Source organism: Mauremys mutica, chromosome 8 (genome assembly GCF_020497125.1).
Source record: "Mauremys mutica isolate MM-2020 ecotype Southern chromosome 8, ASM2049712v1, whole genome shotgun sequence".
Classification (NCBI taxonomy): Eukaryota; Metazoa; Chordata; order Testudines; family Geoemydidae; genus Mauremys; species Mauremys mutica.
The window spans coordinates 61696366-61718514 of NC_059079.1; the positions used below are offsets into that span (position 1 = coordinate 61696366).

At 44.8% G+C, this 22149-nt stretch overlaps 1 protein-coding gene across 2 annotated transcripts; it reads right to left on the reverse strand.

Moving 5' to 3' along the window:
* Positions 1–5538: 5538 nt before the first annotated feature.
* ZBTB37 (zinc finger and BTB domain containing 37) lies at positions 5539–22091 on the reverse strand. Of its 2 annotated transcripts, none has more exons than XM_045028654.1 (4): positions 21989–22091; positions 13232–14184; positions 11886–11985; positions 5539–9278 (listed from the first exon to the last, which is right to left on the reverse strand). In XM_045028654.1, exons 2-4 carry the CDS (start codon positions 14152–14154, stop codon positions 8790–8792), a joined length of 1512 nt encoding a protein of 503 aa, XP_044884589.1. In that variant the 5' UTR covers positions 14155–14184; positions 21989–22091; the 3' UTR covers positions 5539–8789. The 2 variants fall into 2 exon arrangements, with proteins under 2 accessions (XP_044884589.1, XP_044884588.1); XM_045028653.1 differs by lacking the exon at positions 21989–22091 and adding an exon at positions 19195–19250.
* Between the last annotated feature and the right edge of the window lie 58 nt (positions 22092–22149).

The following is a 22149-nucleotide window of genomic DNA, read 5'->3' on the forward strand; positions in this document are numbered from 1 at the left end:
TCTGATCTCATCTTGAGAACTCTCAGGTCAGCCACCACAATAAGATACATGCCTCTTCTGAAGCAGCTGTGAAACCCTCTTTAGGGACTGTTAGCTGCCAGGGGTGTGGATTGTAATGGGGTAATCTGTCCCATCTACTTAGATACTAATCGTACAAGCCACACTTTGAAAAACTCTGAGACACTAGGGCAGATACCAGAGAAACCAGTAAGAGATTCAAAAGGAGAAAGCTTGTTTCTCCAAAAATATAAATATTTAAACTATTTTGGAAGAGAAAAATACAATTTAGAAATTTCTTTTTTTAATCCAAAATCCATTCTCTTCCCCACCCAGTCTCAAAGGTTTCAAGGTTAAAATTCCTAAGAGATTCACCAATGCTGGGTCTCAAGTCAGAAATATGGATGTAAATAAGACATCTAAGAACTGCTCAGAATCATCCCCTACAAGTGTCCTTCTGCTGCCAAGATGTGTCATCTAGCAATCTGTAGTTCGTGACCAGATTAAAATTAAAATTCGATTAGAGTCCAGTGGTCCCCAACCTTTTTCAACGAGCCACAGAGGACCGTGGCAGCGGATGAGCATCCGCCGAAATGCCACCGACAAGTGGCGTCATCCAGAGGCATCACCGCTGAATTTTGGCGGCATTTTGGTGGATGCTGGTCCGCTGGCCAGTACGTGGGTGCACTTAGACACCCCAGCGGGTGCCGCATTGGGGACCCCTGGATTAGACTACTGCAGTCCAACTTAATATTGAAAGGTTTATACATCCCTAATGATAGCTGGAGAAAGAAAAATTCTGCTTTCTTCACCCAAGGCTTCTTTTCTCCCTACCATAACATATATTATCCACTGCAACCATTCCCAGGGCATACAAGATACCAAAGCGCTGGATGATGACATTGATGATACAGCCGAATCACAGACTGACTGACTTTTATGAACAAGAACAAAATAAATTAAAGAAAACAGTAGTAACTTCTTCACAGTTTGGAGGAGGAGAACACAGCAAGAAACCTGAAATCTTAGACTCCCCAGGAATAGGAAGTAAAATAAAGCAATGAAGATTCTGGCTAGGAATATTTTGAGTTTACATCAGAAGTTAAGACTGAAGATTCGCACCAGAAGCAGAGAACTTACCTGCCATGGAGAAAAGTACAAAGCACATCAGACTCTTTGCTGTCAACGGGCCAAATTCTGGTCCCATCAAAGTCAATGGCAAGATTTCCAGTGACTTCAATGGGACCAGATTCAGCACAATGACACTAAAATAATAGGTCCCAGCCATTCTCCCTCAGTAATATTCAGGGATAAGAAGATTCTTGTGAAGCTAATTCAACCCTTGGTATGGAAGACATACATTCTCAGTCTGACTCCCACTCAACCATGCAAATTTCACTGCCTAGTTCTCTAGATCAGAGATTGCCAAATATTTTGCAGAGTCCCCCTTAATAGATTCATGTCCCATGCTCACCCCTCCATAACTGTGAGGAGGGAAAGAATCAGGGAAGAGGGGGGGCTCAGTAGTCACAGGGGAACTGGGGCGGCTGGCTCCCATTGGGGGGGCCGGAGGAGGCCCTGCTGGGTGGAGCAGCATATCATTATTGCCAGGGTGCAGCCTTTTGCTCCCTGCTCGCAGAATCCCTGCCGGCCTCCACAGCAGAGGAGGGTAAATGCTGGCTGCTGCAGTGGAGGAGTGAGATGGGCAGGGAGCCTGGTCTTGGCTGCACAAAGCCCCAAATGCTTCCCCTGCTGAACAGACCCCCCCCACCCTTGACCCTGGCCTTTGAGCATGGCCCTATCGTGTCCTCGCACCCCCATTAATCGTATGGTGCCCCTCCCCTGGGGACATGCCTCACAGTTTGGGAACCTTTGCTCTAGACCAGTGGTCCCCAACCTTTTTCGTCTGGAGCCACGGAGGACCATGGTGGCAGATGAGCATCTGCCGAAATGCCACCGACAAGTGGCGTCATCCAGAGGCGTCGCCGCCGAATTTCGGCAGATGCTTGTCTGCCGGCCAGTACGCGGGCACACTTAGATGCCCCAGCGGGCGCCATGGCGCCCGTGGGCACTGCGTTGGGGACCTCTTCTCTAGACCTTCTGTCCTTTTCTAGCTAGCATCTGTAATGCTTCAGATCCACCTTCCCAAACTCCAGGCTCTGTATCTCCCATTATGCTTGTAAAAAAGCTACATTTTCAAAGACAGCCTTTTTAGTATGCACTTCGTTGCTCATTCATGTGCAACAATGCACTAAGGTAACTAGAGATGGGAGGACTCTTCTGGCCAAAATCTATCACCCACTTGAAATGGGTTGTTCCCCCCCGCAGATTTACAACAATTTGAGGTTCCAGTTCCCCTGGCTGTAGCACAACAGGAGCTCTGGACTGCTGCCTTTTTAAAACCAACTTATTCTATTCCCCAAACAGCCCTAAAAGGCCTGACACGGATTGTGTTCAAACAACAGCCTGTAGTGTTTGCATAGTACTAGCTTCCATTTGGTTACAAATATATATTTTTTTATATAAAAATTTCCCTTGAATGACAATGGCTTAAATCAAACATTTTTTGCCAGCTCTAGAGTCTTCCCTTGAGGATCTTAAAGCGCTTTACAACCATCAGTAAGTTATGCCTCACAGCATGTATTCCACCCCAATGAGTATCATCTCCATTTCAATGAAGGGAAACTCAGGCATAGAGACCTGCCCAATGACACATAGCCCATCAGTAGCAGAGCTGTTCAAAGAGCCCAGATTTTCTGACTTCAGATCCCAAGCATTAGCCACTACAGATCATCCTCTCATGAAAGAGAGAATTAAGGGAATTATTTTTCTCTGACAAACTTGAATTACACAAAACCCCAAACTAAAAGCACAAATAATTTGAGATTCCACAAAGCAGCATTCCTTTGGCTTCTCCTATCCCCAAAATATTTCCACAAGAGCAAGCAAAGCAGTTAGCAGCCCTGAAAATGGAAATAATCTGCGTGCTCTAATCGTACCTCTAAATTAGTCCGGCACCATTGTGTGCAAAACAGCAGATTTTTATAAAGTTTAACTAATAGGTTTTCTGGGTGCTAATTTTTGCTGTTAATTAAAATGCACGTCTCAAAGTATCCATCTTATGAGCTAATTTGCACTAAGTAAACTGCATCTTCCAGATCATTTTTCATTTGTTCATCAGCTTCTGCAGTAGCACATAAAAGTTAAGGCCCAAATCCTCCAAATGGATTTGTATGGACAAATCTCCATTAAAGTCGAAGGGGTTCCACACAAGTGCAAGGGTCTGTGCTCTTAGTTCATTTGGAGGATTGGGGCCACATTTTTAAATTAATTTATTACTGGTGAAAGTTGTGGCACTGACAGCACTGGAAAGTGAGGTCATGTGGGTGTCACAGGATAGATACAGAACAGGCAGTAGGAGAGAGAGCTTTTCCCAGTCAGTTTGTTTCAACCTTGGTCTGGAAGGACCATATGTGGGGTTACACATGTCCTGGCTCTATGCTCATTCAATCCACAGTCTCTCTGCTAAGACTTTCGGAAAGACTGCCAATTAGTTCCAAAAGGAATTTCCTGCACTGAATAACTGTCAGATGGTAACAAAGGTTAGTCACTACCTGTCTCAGTGGGATTTAAACCAGTGATCTAGAAGTGAAATTATCCATATTCCATTTCTATTTCATCATCCAGGCCTTTGAAAACTGAATTCTACAGAAGGTGGCTTGAAAAATTTACCAACGACCCAACTAGCCAGAGGACTAAACATACTGACCAGAGTATGGAAAATGATCAGTGGGTGCCCACCAGGGAACTCCATGGGCAATAACCTGATGAGAAGCCCAGAGACTGATACGAAAGATAAGTAGGGGCTGCCCCTCTAGCTCAACTGCTTGGATTCTTATCAGGTTGCTATCCCTGGGTCCTGGTAGGAGGCTCTATCTTTTGTATCAGCCTCTGGCTAGAGATACAAATAAATGTTGTACAGCCATCCACCCTTCTCTAGCAGTCTGTGGGAAAAAGGAAGCAGCTCTCTTTTCCCTTCCTGCAACCCCAGAGCCTCATGGCTACTGCAAGAGTGTGGGGAAGAGTTTGCCCTTCCCCCAGCCTTCTGGCAAGGAAGACCAAAAGGAGGAGCTTTAGCTTTCCTGAAGAGCAGCAGAACAATATTGACATGATTCTTGTTTTTTCCACAGCTATTCACAGAAAACCCAGCGCGCAAAACTGCCAAGAGTGGCATTAATTTCATGCTGCTAGTACTTGGCAAAGCTATGGCCAGCAGTGAAGGGACCAGAGCTTTCTGCAGACTCAGGAAAACGCCTGCATCGGTTCACATTTGGAAGGTTATCTGTGCAACCATCAAGAACTAGAAACTTATTTTTTTTCCATTACAGAAAAACAATATTCTGCAGAAATTGATGATTCATGTTCCTCTCTTGCCAGGGGCATGTCGGCAAGTGGGCTTTTAAGCCCTAGTTCTGAAGCTCTAACAGAAATGTTAATTACAGAAGAGTTAATACACTGTACGACAGAGCTCTTCTCTACACATCCCCCTTTAAATCACGATTGAAATCACAGTTTGGCAAAAGTGAAAAGTTGCAGTTACACACTGAAATGCAAAGCCAGGCCCTCAGCCAATCCAGGATATGTCTATACTAGAAAAATATTTCCCTTTTCCACATCAGTGGAGGTGCAACAAAGGTATGATTGCCAATGTACACCAGCCTAAAGTTTTTATCACTGTGTCGTGAAAAGTTGCTCAAAGCAGCTGCACCCTTGCTAAAAAATGAGTAGTTTTTCTATTGTAGGCAAGACACCAGTCATTTCTATTCTCCCATCTTGGCCTCATTTTCACTAGAAAACTGAACCATTAGTGATGATAATTTCAAAAACGGCCCCTTCTGACCTGGTTCTCAAATTGCTAGCATAGATAGCTTTCAGCATTGTTAGAGAAAGCACTAGAGACACCAGGATCTCCACACACACAAATATACACACATTCACATTCAGTAAATGTACAGAAAGAGTATTAATGATCCCCACTCCCATACTTTACACTTATCCTAGCTACAAGCTATAAACTTCACCTCAACGAGGCCTGGGCAAGAATATTGGCTCTTTCACATGCAATCAGAAATGGTTGCTTGTACAACGGCAAGTGCTGCACACATACAAAAAATTCTTTCACAAGCTTTATTATTGTTTATTTTTTAGACTAGCCTAGGCTAATAGACAATTTCATGGCTCTTCCCAGGCCTATTAAGAGGAGTGAATCAGCAAGCAAGGAGGTGCTGATATGATCCTAGATTACTGGGATCTCCTCTGTTCACAGTATCAATACAGTAAAAACCTGTTCAAGAAACTCACAGCCATGCCATACGAACAAGGCATTCACTATTTCATTTCAGCCCTTCATCGCTTAATCTCGATGGATTTGTTGCCATCGGCTTCGGAGAAATTTTGCTTGTATAGCAGTTACTGCACCTTCACCCTTCTCTTCACAGCAAGCTCAGCAGGGAAACTTTCCCACTATATATATATTATATATATATATATATATATGTATATAAATAATTTTATGTTTTACAGTTGGTAGTATTTTAAAAGTTCTATTTAAACACTTAAAATTTTGTAGGTAACTAAAAGTATTTTCTGATGCTCTCTAGTGTGAACAGGATAGTTTGGGTTTTTTTTGGTAAGTTCAAAAGCTATGACTAAAGCAGCATATTCTGTGCATCCCATATCCCCTCTTGCCTTGATTCTGGAGAAATCCGCACTAACAACCACCTCTCTCCTTTCTTCTTTGGCAACTTTCAAACACTCTTAAATTTTCCAGTCCTATTTTGTTTGACCTTCACTAGATCACTGACTTTTGATGGTCTGGGGGTGACTGCTTAGAACAGCTTTCACTGTCTTATTCTGCCACTTGACAGGTGGTATGGCACCAATGTCTACGTTTTAAATACAGTAGAACCTCAGAGTTACGAACACCTTGGGAATAGAGGCTCTTCGTAACTCTGAAATGTTCGTAACTCTGAACAAAACATTATGGCTGTTCTTTCAAAAGTTTACAACTGAATATTGACTTAATAGAGCTTTGAAACTTTACTAGGCAAAAAGAAAATGCTGCTTTCTCTTTATTATTTTAGTAGTTTACATTTACCACGGTACTGTATTTGCTTTTTCTTTTCTCTTTGCTGCTGCTTGATTGCGTACTTGTGGTTTTAACTCTGGTGTTCATAACTCTGAGGTTCTACTGTAATCAACAGAACTGTACTTTGCAACTAATCCTACCTCAGAACATCCCCAAAGCTTCCTTCTGAGAGAGCATCCTAATTGCATTCTGTCATGGCACCACCAGATTCAAACTGCCTATTCCAATTCGCTTCTCCTACATTGCACACACAGAGCCACACTACCACAGCCTTTGCTAGCTGGGAAAGAGGTGGAGGAGGGAGTGTGACCCTTGTATTACACAGAAGGAGATTGGATAATAATACTTTGCCCGTCTAGAGATTCTTCCATCCAAGCATACTGTGAGGTAGGGAAGTATTATCATCCCCATTTTACAGATAGGGAAACTGGCACAGGACGGTTTGGTTTGCCCAAAGTTACACTGTAAGGTACATCTACCCAGCAAACCACAAAATTCTGTCGCAAGAAGTCTCACAGCCTGGGTCAACTGACTCAGGCTTGCATTGTGGGGCTAAAAACAGCAGTGTAGATGTTCGGGTTCGGGCTGAAGCCTGGGATCCAAGACTCTCCCTCCCTGCCAGGTTTCAGAGCCCAGGCTCCAGCCTGAGCCCAAATGTCTACACTGCTATTTTTTAGCTCTGCAGCATGAGCCCTGCTAGCCTGAGTCAACTGACCAGGCTCTGAGACTCACTGCCACAGGTCTTTTTTTGGAATGTAGATGTACCCCAAGTCACTAGGAGGGAAAGGAATAAAACTGAGGTCTCCTGTCTGTCAATTCTGTGCTAATGTTTATACTGTTTTTCAGACGCCTCCTTGCTCCTCCCACTAGCCTGATGTTCATCCTCCCCCAGCACACACTATGGGTACATCCACACTACCCGCTAGATCGGTGGGTAGCAATCGATCGGGGATCGATTTATCGTGTCTTGTCTAGACGCAATAAATCAATCCACGAACATGCTCCCGTTGATTCCAGAACTCCACCAGGGGGAGAAGAGGAAGCGGAGTCGACGGGGGAGCCGCGGCTGTCGATCCCGAGCTGTGAGGATGGGAGGTAAGTCGAAATAAGATATGTTGACTTCAGCTACGCTATTCCCGTAGCTGAAGTTGTGTATCTTACATCGACCCCCATACTCTCCCAGTGTAGACCAGGCCTATATTCCCTCAGAAGACAGGCTTCCTTCAGACACGCAGCCTCCCCAATTCCAAGCTCCAAAAGCAGTAGGACCAGAAGTTCATTCCTATTTGCACTTACATACAACCCAAAGCCAAAGCCAACTCTTAAACTATTGCATATTTTTAAAGACTTTTTAAAAGGGCATCAAGACATTTGCTCTTTTGAATTTGCACCTATGTACCTGCACTGTTTTTTATTTATAAACACATACACACGTGCAAACATGTCTGAGACGTGATGCAGGCATGTCTCTGGGTTTGGTACACTTACCCTTAACTTCAGAGCTACTTGGAATATAATATGTGCAAGGGACAGAGTTACAAATACTGTAGGAGCAGCAACTTTGAATTTCCTGAACCATTATGAGGAGTTTATGTCGTTTTTTTTGCATTTGATTTATATAAACTTATCAAACTAGTACACGGAGACATAGTTAAAAACAACAACCCATGATAATTTCACTGGGATTGGACTGTTTCGATATATAGTATTGCTGTTATGTAAGACCAAGTGCAGGGGATGCCAAAGATGACTTAGGTAGCCAGCCTCTTGCTTGTCAATTCATCCAGACAAGAAATCTCTTCCTAACTCTTGGCAACATGTGAAGCACTGCAGTGTGCAGAAACCGGTCAGGAAGTTGGAATGCTCTGTGCTATTAATACTAGCACCAATAAGTGCACCCTGTCCCAAATCCCCTCCTCAAAAAATGTAGACGAGTCTAATGCAAACCTCACAGCTGCTAATTTTACTTTCAGTAGCCTAAGCGCTTCAGATTTTGCTGACCTCTAGAATACTGCTCAAAGGTTGCTGCCTGCTTTTAACAAGTGGGCAGAATGCCATATGCCTGGAAAGGGCAAGCAGAAAGCCCTAAAATAATGGTTTAATTAAAAATTTAAAAGAGACACACCAAAATAAGACAGGATAAATACACTCAGGCAGGGCAAGATCCACCAGGAGAGTGAGATTTTTTTAACATGACAACTACCTGGGAAAAGGGGAGGGTAAGAGTTCCTTGCCCCTGCTACCTCATGTGATGGACCAGCAGCTGTTGCGAAGACAGACACCTGTGCACTGCACTCACTGAATTAGGGCCACTACAGCCAACACCACCACAGAGAACGAGGTGCTGAGCCAAAATGCTGTCAAGAAATAAAACGACTGCTTCTCCTGGATCGCTACTGAATATATTAAAAACATTAAAAAAATCCCGTCGATCCCTGAATCAGAAGTCGATTGACCCAGTTTTGTTTTTTCCCAAGGAGATGAGGAAAAGGGGAAAAGCTTTTAGCACTTTGTTTTTGTTAATCTTCTGTTTTGGCAACATCCCGTCTGGTGGTGGCATTGCACTGATTCCAGTACCAGCCCGCCGTCTCGGTGCTGACTGCTTACAGCCAAACGGGAAGAGGGTCCTCCCCCACACCCCATTTCAATCTGGCCCGGTGGTGGACACAGATCCCTGTGCCGTCTCCCCTGCCACAACAGCTTCCTCCTGCGGGGGAGACTCTTCCTCAGCCTGCCCCCTGGAGGTGACGGTGGTCTCGGGGGAAATGCTGTGCGGCCCCTCCAGAGGCACACAGCCAGGGTGGTTTTTGCGAAAGTGTTGGTTGAGGATGGCCTGGAAGGGGAAGCTCTTGCCGCAAACGTGGCAATGAAAGGGCTTGTTGCCTGTGTGCTTGCGGATGTGGTACTCCAGCTGATCCTTGCGGGTGTACTTTTTACCGCACATGCGGCAGACGAAGGGTGTGATGCCCATGTGGAGACGCATGTGCCGGTCTAGACTGCCTTTCTGGTTGAAGGATTTGGCACAGTAAATGCAAGTGAGCCGCGGGTTGTACCGGAACCACCGCTCAGACACTTCCTGTTCACGGAGATACTCAACATAACCGCTCACTCCAATCATGGCGGACTCCTCCACCTGGGCCAGACACATTGAAGACAGAAAAAGGAAGACAGTCAGCTAGAAAGAAACAGGATATTTTTAATTCTCTCCTGAGCACCGATCCAGTCAGACACTTAAGTGCCAAACCCTGAAGTCAATAGGACTACTCACATCTCAGCCTTAAGTACACACTTAAGTGCTTAGCTCAATGGGACTTTTGGTCTGAGGACTAATAGATCACCAGATAAAAGGCACTGCTATAGGTCCTAACTTGTTCCCTGGGATCTGGGAAGATAAATATGGCTATCATCAGTATGGCACTTAGCTGAATCGAGTTTTGGATCAAATGTACCAGAGCTGTGTTCACTACACGAGAACCTGGACCAGTACCCTTTTATTAAAATATTGGTGGTTCCCTTTTCAATATTACTTGTAAAAAGAAAAGTAAGTGAATGGACAGAGATTTTGTATGATGAAGGCAAAGTAAGTGTATGAAAATTACATCTGAAGAGCTCTAGGTACTTCACAGGCAATGAATTATATCTCACGACTGGGACGTGAAGTCATTATTACCCCACTTTACAGATGGGAACCTCAGGCAGAGAGGGTTTAAATGACTCGCTCAAGGTTATAAAGCAGGGAACAGCATGCAGATCTCCTAATTCCCCCCATTATCTTATTAAACTAGAAAGAAGGGTAGCCAAGGGTGGCTCTTTAACCATAAGCTTGGAAGCTAGGACAACCATTCACATTGCTTTCCTCGCCAGCTACCATACTCATACTGAACTGATGCAAATACATGGCCTCCTGGATACCTCCACTCTTGCCTGCAGGTTGGGAGGACACAGCACTTGCATCTGAAGTGTTACGCCAGTTTCATAAAATGCCAAACCCCCAGACAGGTAGCCCATGTAACCCCAGAAGGGCCGTCCCTTCAGCAGGTAAGCATGGAGCATGTGACAGCAGGAGATTCCAGTGCCAGGTGCCTCGCCATTCAATCATGCTTAGAATAGAAAGCTACTTGGGATTAAATGAAAGGAACAAAACCACAGCACGTTACATGGAAGTGCTGCCCACAGGTACTCTATTTATAGGCAAGCTTTATGGCACCCGCCATACCAAGCCTAGTGGAGCAGGGTGATGTGACACTTGACCATTGGTGTGACTAGAAGGGCACAATTCCAACCAGTCTTTTCAACTGGAGTTTAAGGCTATTTCTGTATGGAGAAGTAGTAACCTTTTCATACTTAGGGTAGTAACCACTTTCCATGATAGAGTCCTGTCTGTCTTGCCCTATATGTTTAGCTTGATCTGAACATTCCTGGATTTCTTCCGAAGCCACAGTAGGATGTTTTTGCAAAGTATGATGAAAACTCAAGGTATTTTTATCTTATGGCACATTACAAACCTACCAATTTGAATTTTTGACTTTTGTCTAACTTTCCTTGGTCTCCACTCCAGCTTACAATGGCCTGGTACTAACCTTCAAATTTCCCATAAAGTTAAGTCTCCTTGAAAACTCAGGCACCTGCTCTATGTGAAAAAAACAGTTTGTTATAAAGCTATTAACAATGGACAGTCTGGGGCCCAATCCTACTCCCATTGACAGTTATGGACCCAATCCAGCACCATTAATGTCAAAGGGTATTTTCTATCATTGACCTCAATGGGATCAGGAGCAGTCACTTTGGGTCTGGATTTCAGAGATGCGGAGTGCCCACAGCTGGACTTCAGCTGGAGTCCTGGGTCCTATGCCTGAGAGAGAGAAAGAGAGAAGTGGAGGCCAACTCTATTGGCCAACTACAACTTAGTAGGAACACAAGAGTCCTTCTACAGATGATATCTTACAGAGCTCTTCCTTTGGCTCAAAGATGCAAAGTTTTTTAAAGCTGTAGTCCTGGCTCTGTAGCTGTGCATGGTTTAATCTGGAGAGGTGGTAGCCTCCCACTGTTAAGGTTGATTTTAGTTCCCTATTATAACAACAACAAAATCCTCATGCTTTTCAGGTTTATGGACCAGTGACAGGCAAAGTTTGTGCTAAACATTTACTACATTGAGTACGTACATTCAGAAAGTAAAAGCCTTTAATATGGTTGCTTTTTGACATCTTTGCAAAATGTCTTTTTCCTTGCATTCCTCTATCCCTCAAAGACATGTTTTAAAATGATCATAAGTGCACTTTTACCACCCCATCAAGGGCATCAGTGAAGACAGAACCCAGAACAATCAGCACAAGCTCCTAACACCTGAACTAGTCAAGTTAGCTGGAAGCCAATAGACAGCTTTTATCTTCTATGACTCTAGCTATCTGAGGGCATTTTTAGGGGGAAAAAAATCCCTCCAGAACTACTATCAACACAGCTGCACCCATGGCAGCATCAGCAGGAGTTTGTGTAAACATGGTTTGGCGATCTTCTTGTTCTTTTAACCAAAGTGTGAGTTACCTCTTACGTCATTTATAAAACCCAAGCACTTAAAAAGCAAGGGAATAAATAGCAAAAGTCATCCTAAGTCTTACGTTGCCACAGACACATAAAGCATTTCTATCAAGTATAACATGCATATGCGGCCACAATACAGTAACTGTAACTTTCCAACACCATCAGTCACTGGTTATCCAAACCCCTAAGCTAGGTTGTGTACCTGGGAATTGGGCTGCTTAGGCTCATCCATCCGCCCGGGAGACTCACTTTTCGATCTGTACCGCTCAGTTACAGTAACCATGCTGCCCGAAGGGCTAAATCTGTGGGGGGAAGAGTGTAAATAGAATTTTTAATGGCTATCGGTGCAGTATGGTCAGTATATGTACTGGGGAGGGAAGGGGAGCATCTGCAGAGAGTCTCTCCTTCCTCATCAGGAGACAGAATGTGGAGCAGTGCAAATGTCAAAAACACCAGGACAGACTGGTCTGTGCTTCCAGTGTTAATATCTGAAATATGAAACTGGGTCAATCAACTTGATTCAGGAATAGGCAGATTTTTGGTTGCTACTAAAATAAAAAGGGAAATGAGATAGCCCACTGACTCAGGCAGCACTGCAAAAGAAGAAACCTCTGCTCAAAAGGCACCTCCAGTCTTCCAACTCCCTGGGCAAGTACAGCTGAGGGATGTCCCACGGATGATGCAGATGGCTCCAGGGAAGGAGCGGTGGAAGTTGTGTGTGGTGAAAAACGATGGATACCCAAGTGTCTAAGGCCAGCTGATCTAAGGAGAGGAATGAACAGAATCACAGAAATTAAAAATGAGACCTGTCCAGAGCTAGTTTGTTCCCCTGAAGGCCAGCCTAGGATCGTTACCTCCAGTATCGTTTACAGAGCTTGTATAGTTTCAAATGATGGGGTATCCACCATTTCAAGGAAGCTGCTCTCCCAGAGGACTGGAGGGTTTGGGATGGGAGAGAAGAGAAGGAATGGTGAGGAAAAGCACCACAAATACAGCCAGAACCTTTTGCTTTAATCAGAACAAATGAGGTAGAGGGATAGGGAGCCAACAACACAAATATAATCACCTCTTATAAATGAAGGCCTTCTGCTCTTACCAGAGAAACTGTCACATCAGGAAAGAACAGTGGTTCATCCAATCCCATGTTCTCTTTCTCAAAGTGGCCAAATGATGGCTGCTTCAGAGGAAGATTTAACACCCTCCCCCAACACACTGAATTCTGCAATCCAGTACCATGGGGAGGCAGATTTCCTCCTGACTTACTGCTAGTGACCAGCTTGTTTCTGAAGGAGAATGGTTGATACCCTTATGATTTTACCCTATCTAGCCTGTAACTGGAGACACTGTTCTTATTCACCACACAGCAAATACTTGAGGACTAGTAACAGATATACTTTTAAAGAAAATCTTTCAGCACATATGCCTAAGAATAGTGTGTGAAATAAACAGTGATAGATGATCAGGGAAGACACATGGTCAAGCCAGATACAAATATTGTGGACTCTGCTCTTCCAACCACACTCAGTAAATGGGTTAAAGGAACCTCACCTGTCAATCTCACTGCTGGTTGGCCTAACCACTTTGGCTCCTGATGACCCTAATGTGTAAGTCTCCTGGCCCATCGATCCGTGGCCTGTTGTGTCAATTACCATGGTTGTGACCTCCTCAGCGCTGCTCCCATCTTCTCCCGATGGCTGATTCTCCGTTCCCAGCCACTCCTCCAGGTTCTCCGTTTTAATGCGCACTCCTCCAAGCACCCTAACATCATCGTCATTCCGTCCCCCACGGTCTGCCACTCCTGTCTCAACGTACCACTGTCCTGCTCTGTTAATCCGCAATATGGGCTCCCTGCTCTCCACATCTGAACTCTGCTCAATTATCTGAGGGCTGGTGGACTCCTCAGGGGGGCTCAGCTCCCGAATGTCCAGCACAGTGCTGACCTGGCCTAGACGACTCCCTTTTGGAGTGTTGTGGCGTGGGCTCAGAGAGCGGTTTAGATTTGGGGTAACCCGGTGAGACTCTGGGGGTCTCTCCTGATGCTTTGTTCTAGTCTGGCTCGGTTCAGCTTCAACCTCTGCCACGTTAATTTTGAAGTGAATTCCCTCGAGGATCTGCGTGCATTTGTCTATAATGTGCTGCATCTGCAGGAAGCTGGCTGCCGTTAGGTAACTGATGATGTCAGCCAACTGCAGGCATATCCGCCCGGTATAACAAAAGGAAAGGAGCTGCTCAAAAACAGTGGGGTTCTTGATGACTGAAATGGAGACCGTGCTCATCTCGTTCAATGACATATGGTCACGGAAGTAGGGCGAGCTAGCAGCCAGCACCACTTTGTGAGCACGGAAAGCCTGTCCTTGTACGTTGACCACTATGTCACACAGGCGGCCCTGCATGCGCAGCTGGTTGAGGTGGCTCAGGACAGAGTTGCTGAAGTCAGGGATCTCCAGCTGAATGTTTCCACTTTTCTCCATGGCTGCCCCAGTTGTAGGTGTACAACCCAGCTGGAAAGAAAAACAGGATTAATTGGACTAGTGATAATTCACATTTGGAGCACCTTTCACCCATAGATCTTGGGGGTGACTTGATTACAATGTATAAATACCTACACGGGGAACAAATATTTAATAATGGGCTCTTCAACCTACCAGAGAAATGTATAACATGATCCAAGGGCTGGAAGTTAAAGACAGACAAATTCAGATTGAAAATAAGGTGTACATTTTTAACAGTGAGGGTAATTAACCATTTACCAAGGATCATGATGGATTCTCTATCACTGCCCATTTTTAAATCAAGATTGGATGCTTTTGTAAAAGCTCTGCTCTAGGAATTACGTTGTGTAAATTCTCTGGCTGGGGTTATGCAGGAGGTCAGACTAGATAATCAGCAGTTCTGAAACTGTGGGTCGGGACCCCAAAGTGGGTCGGGATCCCTTTTTAATGGGGTCACTAAGGCTGGCATTAGACTTGCTGGGGCCTGGGGCCAAAGCCTGAGCCCTGCCACCCAGGGCCAGAACTGAAGCCTGAGAGCAGGGGTGGCCAACCTGTGGCTTCGGAGCCACATGTGGCTCCTTGTATAAGCACCAACTCTGGGGCTAGAGCTACAGGTTCCAACTTTCCAATGTGCTGGGGGGTGCTCACCGCTCAACCCCTGGCTCTGCCACAGGCCCTGCCCCCACTCCACCCCTTCCCGTCTCCTCCTGAGCCTGCAGTGCCCTCGCTCCTCCCCTCCCGCCCCCCAGCCTCCTGCATGCCAGGAAACAGCTGATCGGAAGGTGTGGGGAGGGAGGGAGAAGGGCTGATCAGCAGAGCTACCCATGGGCAGAAGGCACTGGGAGCTGGGGGTGGGGGAAGCTGATGTGGGGCTGCTGACATATTACTGTGGCTCTTTGACAATGTACATTGGTAAATTCTGGCTCCTTCTCAGGCTCAGGTTGGCCACCCCTGCCTGAGAGCTTCAGCTCTGGGTGGCGGGGCTCAGGTTACTGGCTCCCTGCCTGGGGCGGAAGCCCTTGGGCCTTGGGCCCCCTCCAGAGCAGCAGGGCTAGGGCGGGCTCAGGCTTCGGTCCCCTCTCCTGGGGTCATGTAGTAATTTTTGTTGTCAGAAGGGGGTCATGGTGCAATGAAGTTTGAAAATCCCTGGACTAGATGATCACAACGGTCCCTTCTGGCCTTGTAATCTATGAATCTTGAAGCACTTTGATTTTCCCAGAGGTGTTGTGAAGCTTGATTTACTAATGCTTGCACTGGGTCTCAACTTTTGCATTCTGTGGATCACTTTATAAGAGAATTAATCCTCTTATGGACCCACCTCCACAACTCCCGCTGCTTAGCTCTCAAAAGTTCACTCTGTGGGCCTCCAAATTGAGTTCAGTAGAAGTGATTTTCCCTGACTTGGAAAACATTACAAATGGTTGAGACACTAACATATGTAATTGATTGCCTAATGGATGATGATAATACTTAGCACTTATACATCATTTTAATCTATAGATATCAAAGGACTTTACAAAGAAGAGCAAGTATTATTATACCCATGTTTTATAGAAGGGGAAATAAAGATGGAAAGTTGAGGCCTAAATTTCCATATGTCCACTAACTTTGGTTGCCCAGCTTCCAAGAACTTTTCAGAGGGGCTGAACCATGTAACTTCATTTGAACTAAATGAAAACATGGCCCAAGGTATCTCCAGTAGGGCACTCAAAATGGAGGCTCTCAATATTAGTAGACACTTCTGAAACTTGCCAAAAAAAAATAAAAAAATCACACAGTAAGTCAGTGACAGGCTAGAAGAGAATCCAGTTCTCAACTGCAAGTCTTGTGCTCTATAAACTGGCCAAGCTGCCGCTGTGAAAATGAAAAATACAGTAGCTATCATTTTTGTTTCTTTGGGCAAGGAGATGAATACAGCAAAATATTAATTGTAGATCATGATGGTTAATGACAAGAAGTTAATTAGTTTTCCTTCCTTCATTTTTCTATGATCCTCGTGTATCTTGTTGGCAAAGTTAGAAAATGAGCCTTGGCCATATATGGTAAAAATTTCAAATGGGCCAAATGTAGATGTAATTACAAATAAGAATGATTAAAAACCTGAGACTATAGATGCAGACCAAGTAAATAGCACTCAATAAAAACCACTTGTGACATAAACAGGCTCCAACTTGGAAGGCATTTGAAATGCTGATTAGACAGACTGCAGCAGGCATCAAAACAATTTTGAGGAATCCAGGAATATCCTGCCTTAGATTGTATCTACTCTGAGAAATCACGAAGTCAATGGGACTAGTCATATGCATAAAGTTAAGCATGTGTGTCTTTCCAGGATCGGGGACTAAAGCTTAAATGGCACTCTGCAGAGGGTTTGTCCATGCACAGCAAAATACGATACCAAGCTTGAAGCTACATAACCGTCTGTCGTACCACAAAGCTGTGCAAAACATTGCAAAACTGTACAATGCCGCAGGTAGAAATTTTGTGTATCTACAGGGTGGTTAAGATTAAAACCCATAAGTTGCGCAAAGCAATTGTGCAACTTCAAAGTGCGTATCTAAAGGTTCTTCCTTTTTTTCCTGTCTTTTAAAAAACAAACAAGAAAATGGAGTGCAAAGGTCTAAGTTAATGCAGTGCTAAGGTTAGAATTTTAAACATGAGGAAATATAAAAGCCAGGGTCTTGACTGTACTGTTAACAGTGATGTACAAAGGAAAGGAAACTGGATGGGTATCCTTTTGTTTTTTCTGATGTAGTAAGAAGCCAAAAGGTGGGTTGGTTTGTTTTATTTTTTTAAAAGAAGCATTTTATTCTGTTTTTTTGTTTTCCTTAGCAGTATCTGGAATGTCAAGTCTTGTCTTCCTTGGTTTGTTGGAGGTCTCAGAAGTGTCAGATGTGCATTATGAGCTCTCTCACTCCTTAACTGAAGGGACAATAATGCTGAATATTTAAAAAACAGATCCAACTGTTTGTAGGGTGTTTGAGTAAATTGGTGGTAACAAAAAAGAGTTTCACTTCCCCTCTTAATTAATCTGGTGTCACTTGTCTGATATCTATAGCCCTCATCCTGCAAACATTTAAACACATGCATAACTTCACTCATGTGAGTGGTCCCATTGACATCAAGTTATGCACATGCTTAAATGTTTTCAGGATCAGAGGCCTGAGATCACATAATCCTACTAAGTTTTCCACTTGCACATTTCTAATGTAAAAATAAATGGTATTTTTTCTCTTGTTAAATCATTCAGGTCTTCTTTCTGATCATAAACACAGAAAGGCATTGCATCAGGGTATATTACACATAGGGTTCCAGGCAGGACTATGATGGGAGGCAAGGATTAATGGATAAGGTTCAGAAGCAGCTGGAGCCTATTAGCCTCCCAGGAAACCAGCCTGAGATATATAAGAGAAGGAAGACCTCAATAAGGTGTTGGCTACTGGCAGTCCTATTCTACAGGCATGGTAAGAGGAGCCAGCTGTTTTTGGTAGAGACTCTTAAAAACAATCTGTGAGTTTGTTTGCCTTAACCCTGAAGGCAGAGGAAAATCAGAACCTGTATTTGTTTCCCCCCTAAGCAGGGTGGATTTGATTTGATTTGATTTAAATCACTAGTCAGGAAGACTCGATTTAATCATGGATTTCTACATAAACGTGCATTCTTGTTGGTTGTTATAACCTTAATACATATTCTTCACAACTCAGAGATAGATGCAGGTTTCATTTTTAGAAGGTGCACACTATATATTTTTGTGATTTATTTTGAAAACTTTTCAGATTAGTTTTACAGCTATATCAGAAAATGATTGTTTGGTTATTTCATTTACCAAAGGTAACTGAAGTAGATATTTATGAAGTCATTGGGAGGTGAACTATCTCCAATTCAACAGGTTAATCATTAATATTTGGAGGATTTTCTTGCCAGGCTGTATTACGAGGAGAACATCACCAGACAGACATTTAAATTGTTTTATTTAACTATTTCTTACCTCTATATAATTCTTTAAAAATTTTTTTGCTGTTAATAAGCATGTTACCTCTGGTGACACAAATCCACAGTCTGAGAACTGCAAAACTACGCATCTCTGATGGTATCTTCTAGACTGAGCACTGAGTCCCATTGGGTAGATAGAAAGATTAACCTTAATAATCTGTACAGAAGCCCCTGGAGCCCCATAAAATTGGGTCCCTAATCCATGAACTATTGGAACTAATTTATAAAACTTATCTTAAACATTACATGAATATATTGTGTCATACTATAGACTTATAACCCTTATTCCATGATGAGATATCTTTGAGCTATAATGTTTCTTAATTAAAACTATCTTTAGATAGGTGTTTTTTCCTCAAAGCATTTTATAAAAAAAGATTTAAATAATTTTTTTTAATTAAAAAAATTGACCTTTATCCATCCTGCCCCAAAGGCAAGGGGATTTGAAGACCTTTGTTTACATTGACTGTGAAGAGATGACACTTTAGGACTTGGGTAAGCCTAACTGAGAACTTTTGGTTGTAGCTTGTCCACAGACAAGTTCCCGACTTTAAAGGTTTAAAGGTTAAATCACCTTTAACTTGCCCCCACTGTTAAGAAGGTAAATTCCAAGCAATAAAACATACACTGTATGAGTCCAAGCTGCTGTGAGACCTTGATTTTTGCATTTTCCAGTATATTAGTTCCTAACCTTAGTGTTGCAAAAAACCTGTGTAATGCAACTTAGAATCACAGAATTGTAGGACTGGAAAGGACCTCGAAAGGTCTTCTAGATCAGTCCCCTGCATTCAAGGCAGGACTAAGTTCTAGACCATCCTTGACAGGTGTTTGTCTAACTGGCTCTTAAAAATCTCCAGTGACAGAGATTCCACAACCCCCTTAGGCAATTTATTCCAGTGCTTAACCACCCTGACAGTTGGGAAGTTTTTCCTAATGTCCAATCTAAACTGTCCTTGCTACAATTTTAGGCCTGGGCTACACTAGTGGGGGGTGGTTTGAACTAAGAAGTATCTTAATTTGACTTACCTGGCCGTCCTCATGGCGGCAAGCTGACCGCTGCGGCTCCCCCATCAACTCTGCTTACTCCTCCTGCTGAGGTGGAGTATAGGCATCGATTCGGGGATCGATTTATAGTGTCTAGATGAGACACGCTAGATCGATCCCCAATACATCAAACACTACCGGCAGGTAGTATAGACGTACCTTAAGCCCGTTGCTTCTTGTCCTATCTTCACAGATTAAGGAGAACATTTTTTCTCCTTCCTTCTTATAACAACCTTTTATGTAATGGAAAACTCGTATGTCCCCCCTCATTCTTCTCTTTTCCAGACTAAACAAACCCAATTTTTTCAGTCTTCCCTCATAGGTCATGTTTTCTAGACCTTTAATCATTTATGTTGCTCTTCTCTGGACTTTTTCAAATTTGCCCACATCTTTCCTGAAATGTGGTAACCAGAACTGGACACAATACTCCAGCTGAGGCCTAATCAACACAGAGGAGAGCAGAAGAATTACTACTTGTGTCTTGCTTACAACACTCCTGCTAATACATCCCAGAATGATGTTTGCTTTTTTGCAACAGTGTTTTTAAGGCTCAAACAAGGCAAATAAAAACCCCAAGTTTATTCAGTTAAAATATCATGGGGGGTGGGGGGGAAGCCTAGCCATGACTTCTGAATACTCGGAGTTAGCAATAGTAGGGCTCTTGTCTTAGAAGGTTTTATCAATACATCATGCAGAGTCTGATGTTATCTGGAGACTAAAGAACACTTCACTCCTGATTCTTTTCAGAAACTCCTGCACAGGAGTAGGTGACAAACGGAAAGTCCCTAGTAGTGACTGCTGATAGGCTAGCATGTGTGTAGAATGTGTTGGGGCAGTAGGGTGTCTCCAAACCACTGCCGCCAATAGCCGGAGCACACAAACCCAACATAACCAGCAGGAGTCACGTGAAACAGCATTTCATACCCTATACAGCTCCAGAACAACTGTTTGAGCCAAACTTCTGGAAACAGCCTCTTAACGGTTTCAGCTCTGCTGGATTCACACTGATGCCAGCAGCCTGAGTCACTGTTCTCTGCTTTCTTGATGCTACTTTTTTTTTTTTCCCCCCACCTTGGTCCCAGGCAAGCCACACACTTGTGCTCCAGGACCAGCCCTCTAAGGGAGGGAGATTTGCACAAGAGATACTTCTCATAACTGGGCTACAAAAGCTGCTCCTCTACTGTAGCATCACTCTGCTTCTGCCAGCTCTTCTAAAACTGGAGCCCCAAGGAACCACCTTCAGGGCCTTTCACTACAAACTAATTTCACCACTGCTTCCACCTTATCTCTGGAAGCCTGAAACCAGTCACCAACTAGTTAACTTTGGTGTCATAACTTGCTTGTTCTCATGTGTACTACCTGCATCTACCTCTTTGACCCCTGCCACTCTTTATCCTTCCCTAGTGCACATCTTTCCCCACAACCACTTTCCTACCCTGTGTCTTTCTAACAACCTGTGGTGCTTGCACACTATCCAGCCTCCTTTACTCCAATCACTCCAGTTCCATCAGAATAACACAACCCAAAGTAAAAGCTTTCACTCTTAAAGAAAAAAGTTAAAATGCAGAACCATCGTGTCCTGCGTCTACAACAAATGGAAGCAACCACATGATCTTATCACTGTAATCTTTTTCTTGGCTTCTACCGCCCAATAAATATTTTTGCCCTTGCACTTTAATAGTAAATTCCTCAAGGAGGGGACTTCATCTTATGTTTGCAAGGCAACTGCACCCTTGTTGTGCTGTGTAAATAACATACTTGGGGGGGGGCAAGGTGAAGTAGGAAGAGTCTTGCCCTTCATATGGAAGGGGAGTAGGGTAGAGGGTGAGAGGATGTGTGGGACAGGGTAGGGATGAGAGAGTCTGCCCCTCACAGCTTGCATTGACATTGCAGCACCACCCATGCAGGCAATTGTAGTGTGGGGGGTTAGTCAGGGATTGCCATCTAATCCTACTCAGAGCAGGTCTAGAGGACACAGTGACTAAAAACATGGGTGGCAATCCATGCCTCGTATACACAAGCAGTCACAAGATCACTGGCCCCGACTGGTGGCTGTGCACTTAAGGAAGAATTCCCCCAAAAGTCTAGTGTACGCAAGACCACAGGGTGGAGGTTATTGCTAAGGAGGATTTCAAGGCTGGTAGGTAGCTAATGAGGTTGCTCGATGGGGATGCCCTGCCTTTTGCTAGGAAAAGAGCAGACGTGCTACTCCTGGCGGGATAGAGGGACAGCACATCACTGGGATGTGGTTCAGGGACAGCTCTGGGTTGGGGTATGGGAGGGAGGTACGATGGGTAGGACAGTGCTGGGGACGGGGGAATGAGGGGAGCTTGCTCTTCATGGGCTGGAGCAGCCACTCACAGAGGGGTTGAGGAGTAGTTGTCCTTGGTGGGAGGGTGCTGGGGGTGAAGCGGCCCTAGCGATAGGGGGGAGGTGACCCTCATGGGACGGGGCTGTGGGTGGTGGAGCAGCCCCTGGCAGGGGGATGTGGCAGGGAGCTGCCGCCGGTGGGACAGGGCTAGGGGTACTGGGGCAGCCCTAAGGTGGTATTGGGATAAGGGAGAGGCAGCCCCTGGGGGAGGCGGTGCCCCGCGCGGGGAGGGTGTCCCTGGGAGCGCTGCGCTGCCCCCTGGCAGGGGTCTCTGGGCCGGGGAGGGGCCCCCTGCTCCGACCCCGCGGGGGTGAGAGTGACAGCGCCTCGGGAGCTGGGCGGTTCCAGGCCTCGCCTCGCCCCACCCCGGGGGGCTGCCGGACCCCGAATACAGCAGGTACCTACCTCCCGGGGGTGGGAACGGGCCGGAACACCGTCCCGGAAGCGAAACCCCCCGAGCGGGCCGCACCCCGGAAGAAAATTCCTCCCCCCTCTTCCAGTTCGTATCCCCCCGCCCCCGGTGCCCCGGTAAGGAGCGGCCACACGTCATGTGACCACGCCCATTG

Coding starts and splice junctions, on each gene's coding strand:
- ZBTB37 (XM_045028653.1), bottom strand. CDS start 19,239: ATGGGGGAGCCGCAGCGGTCAGCTTGCCGCCATGAGGACGGCCAG. Junction 11,986..13,231: donor ACCAGCAGTGAGATTGACAG/GTGAGGTTCCTT, acceptor TTCCCCCCACAG/ATTTAGCCCTTCGGGCAGCA. Junction 9,279..11,885: donor CTAAGCAGCCCAATTCCCAG/GTACACAACCTA, acceptor TGTCTGGCCCAG/GTGGAGGAGTCCGCCATGAT.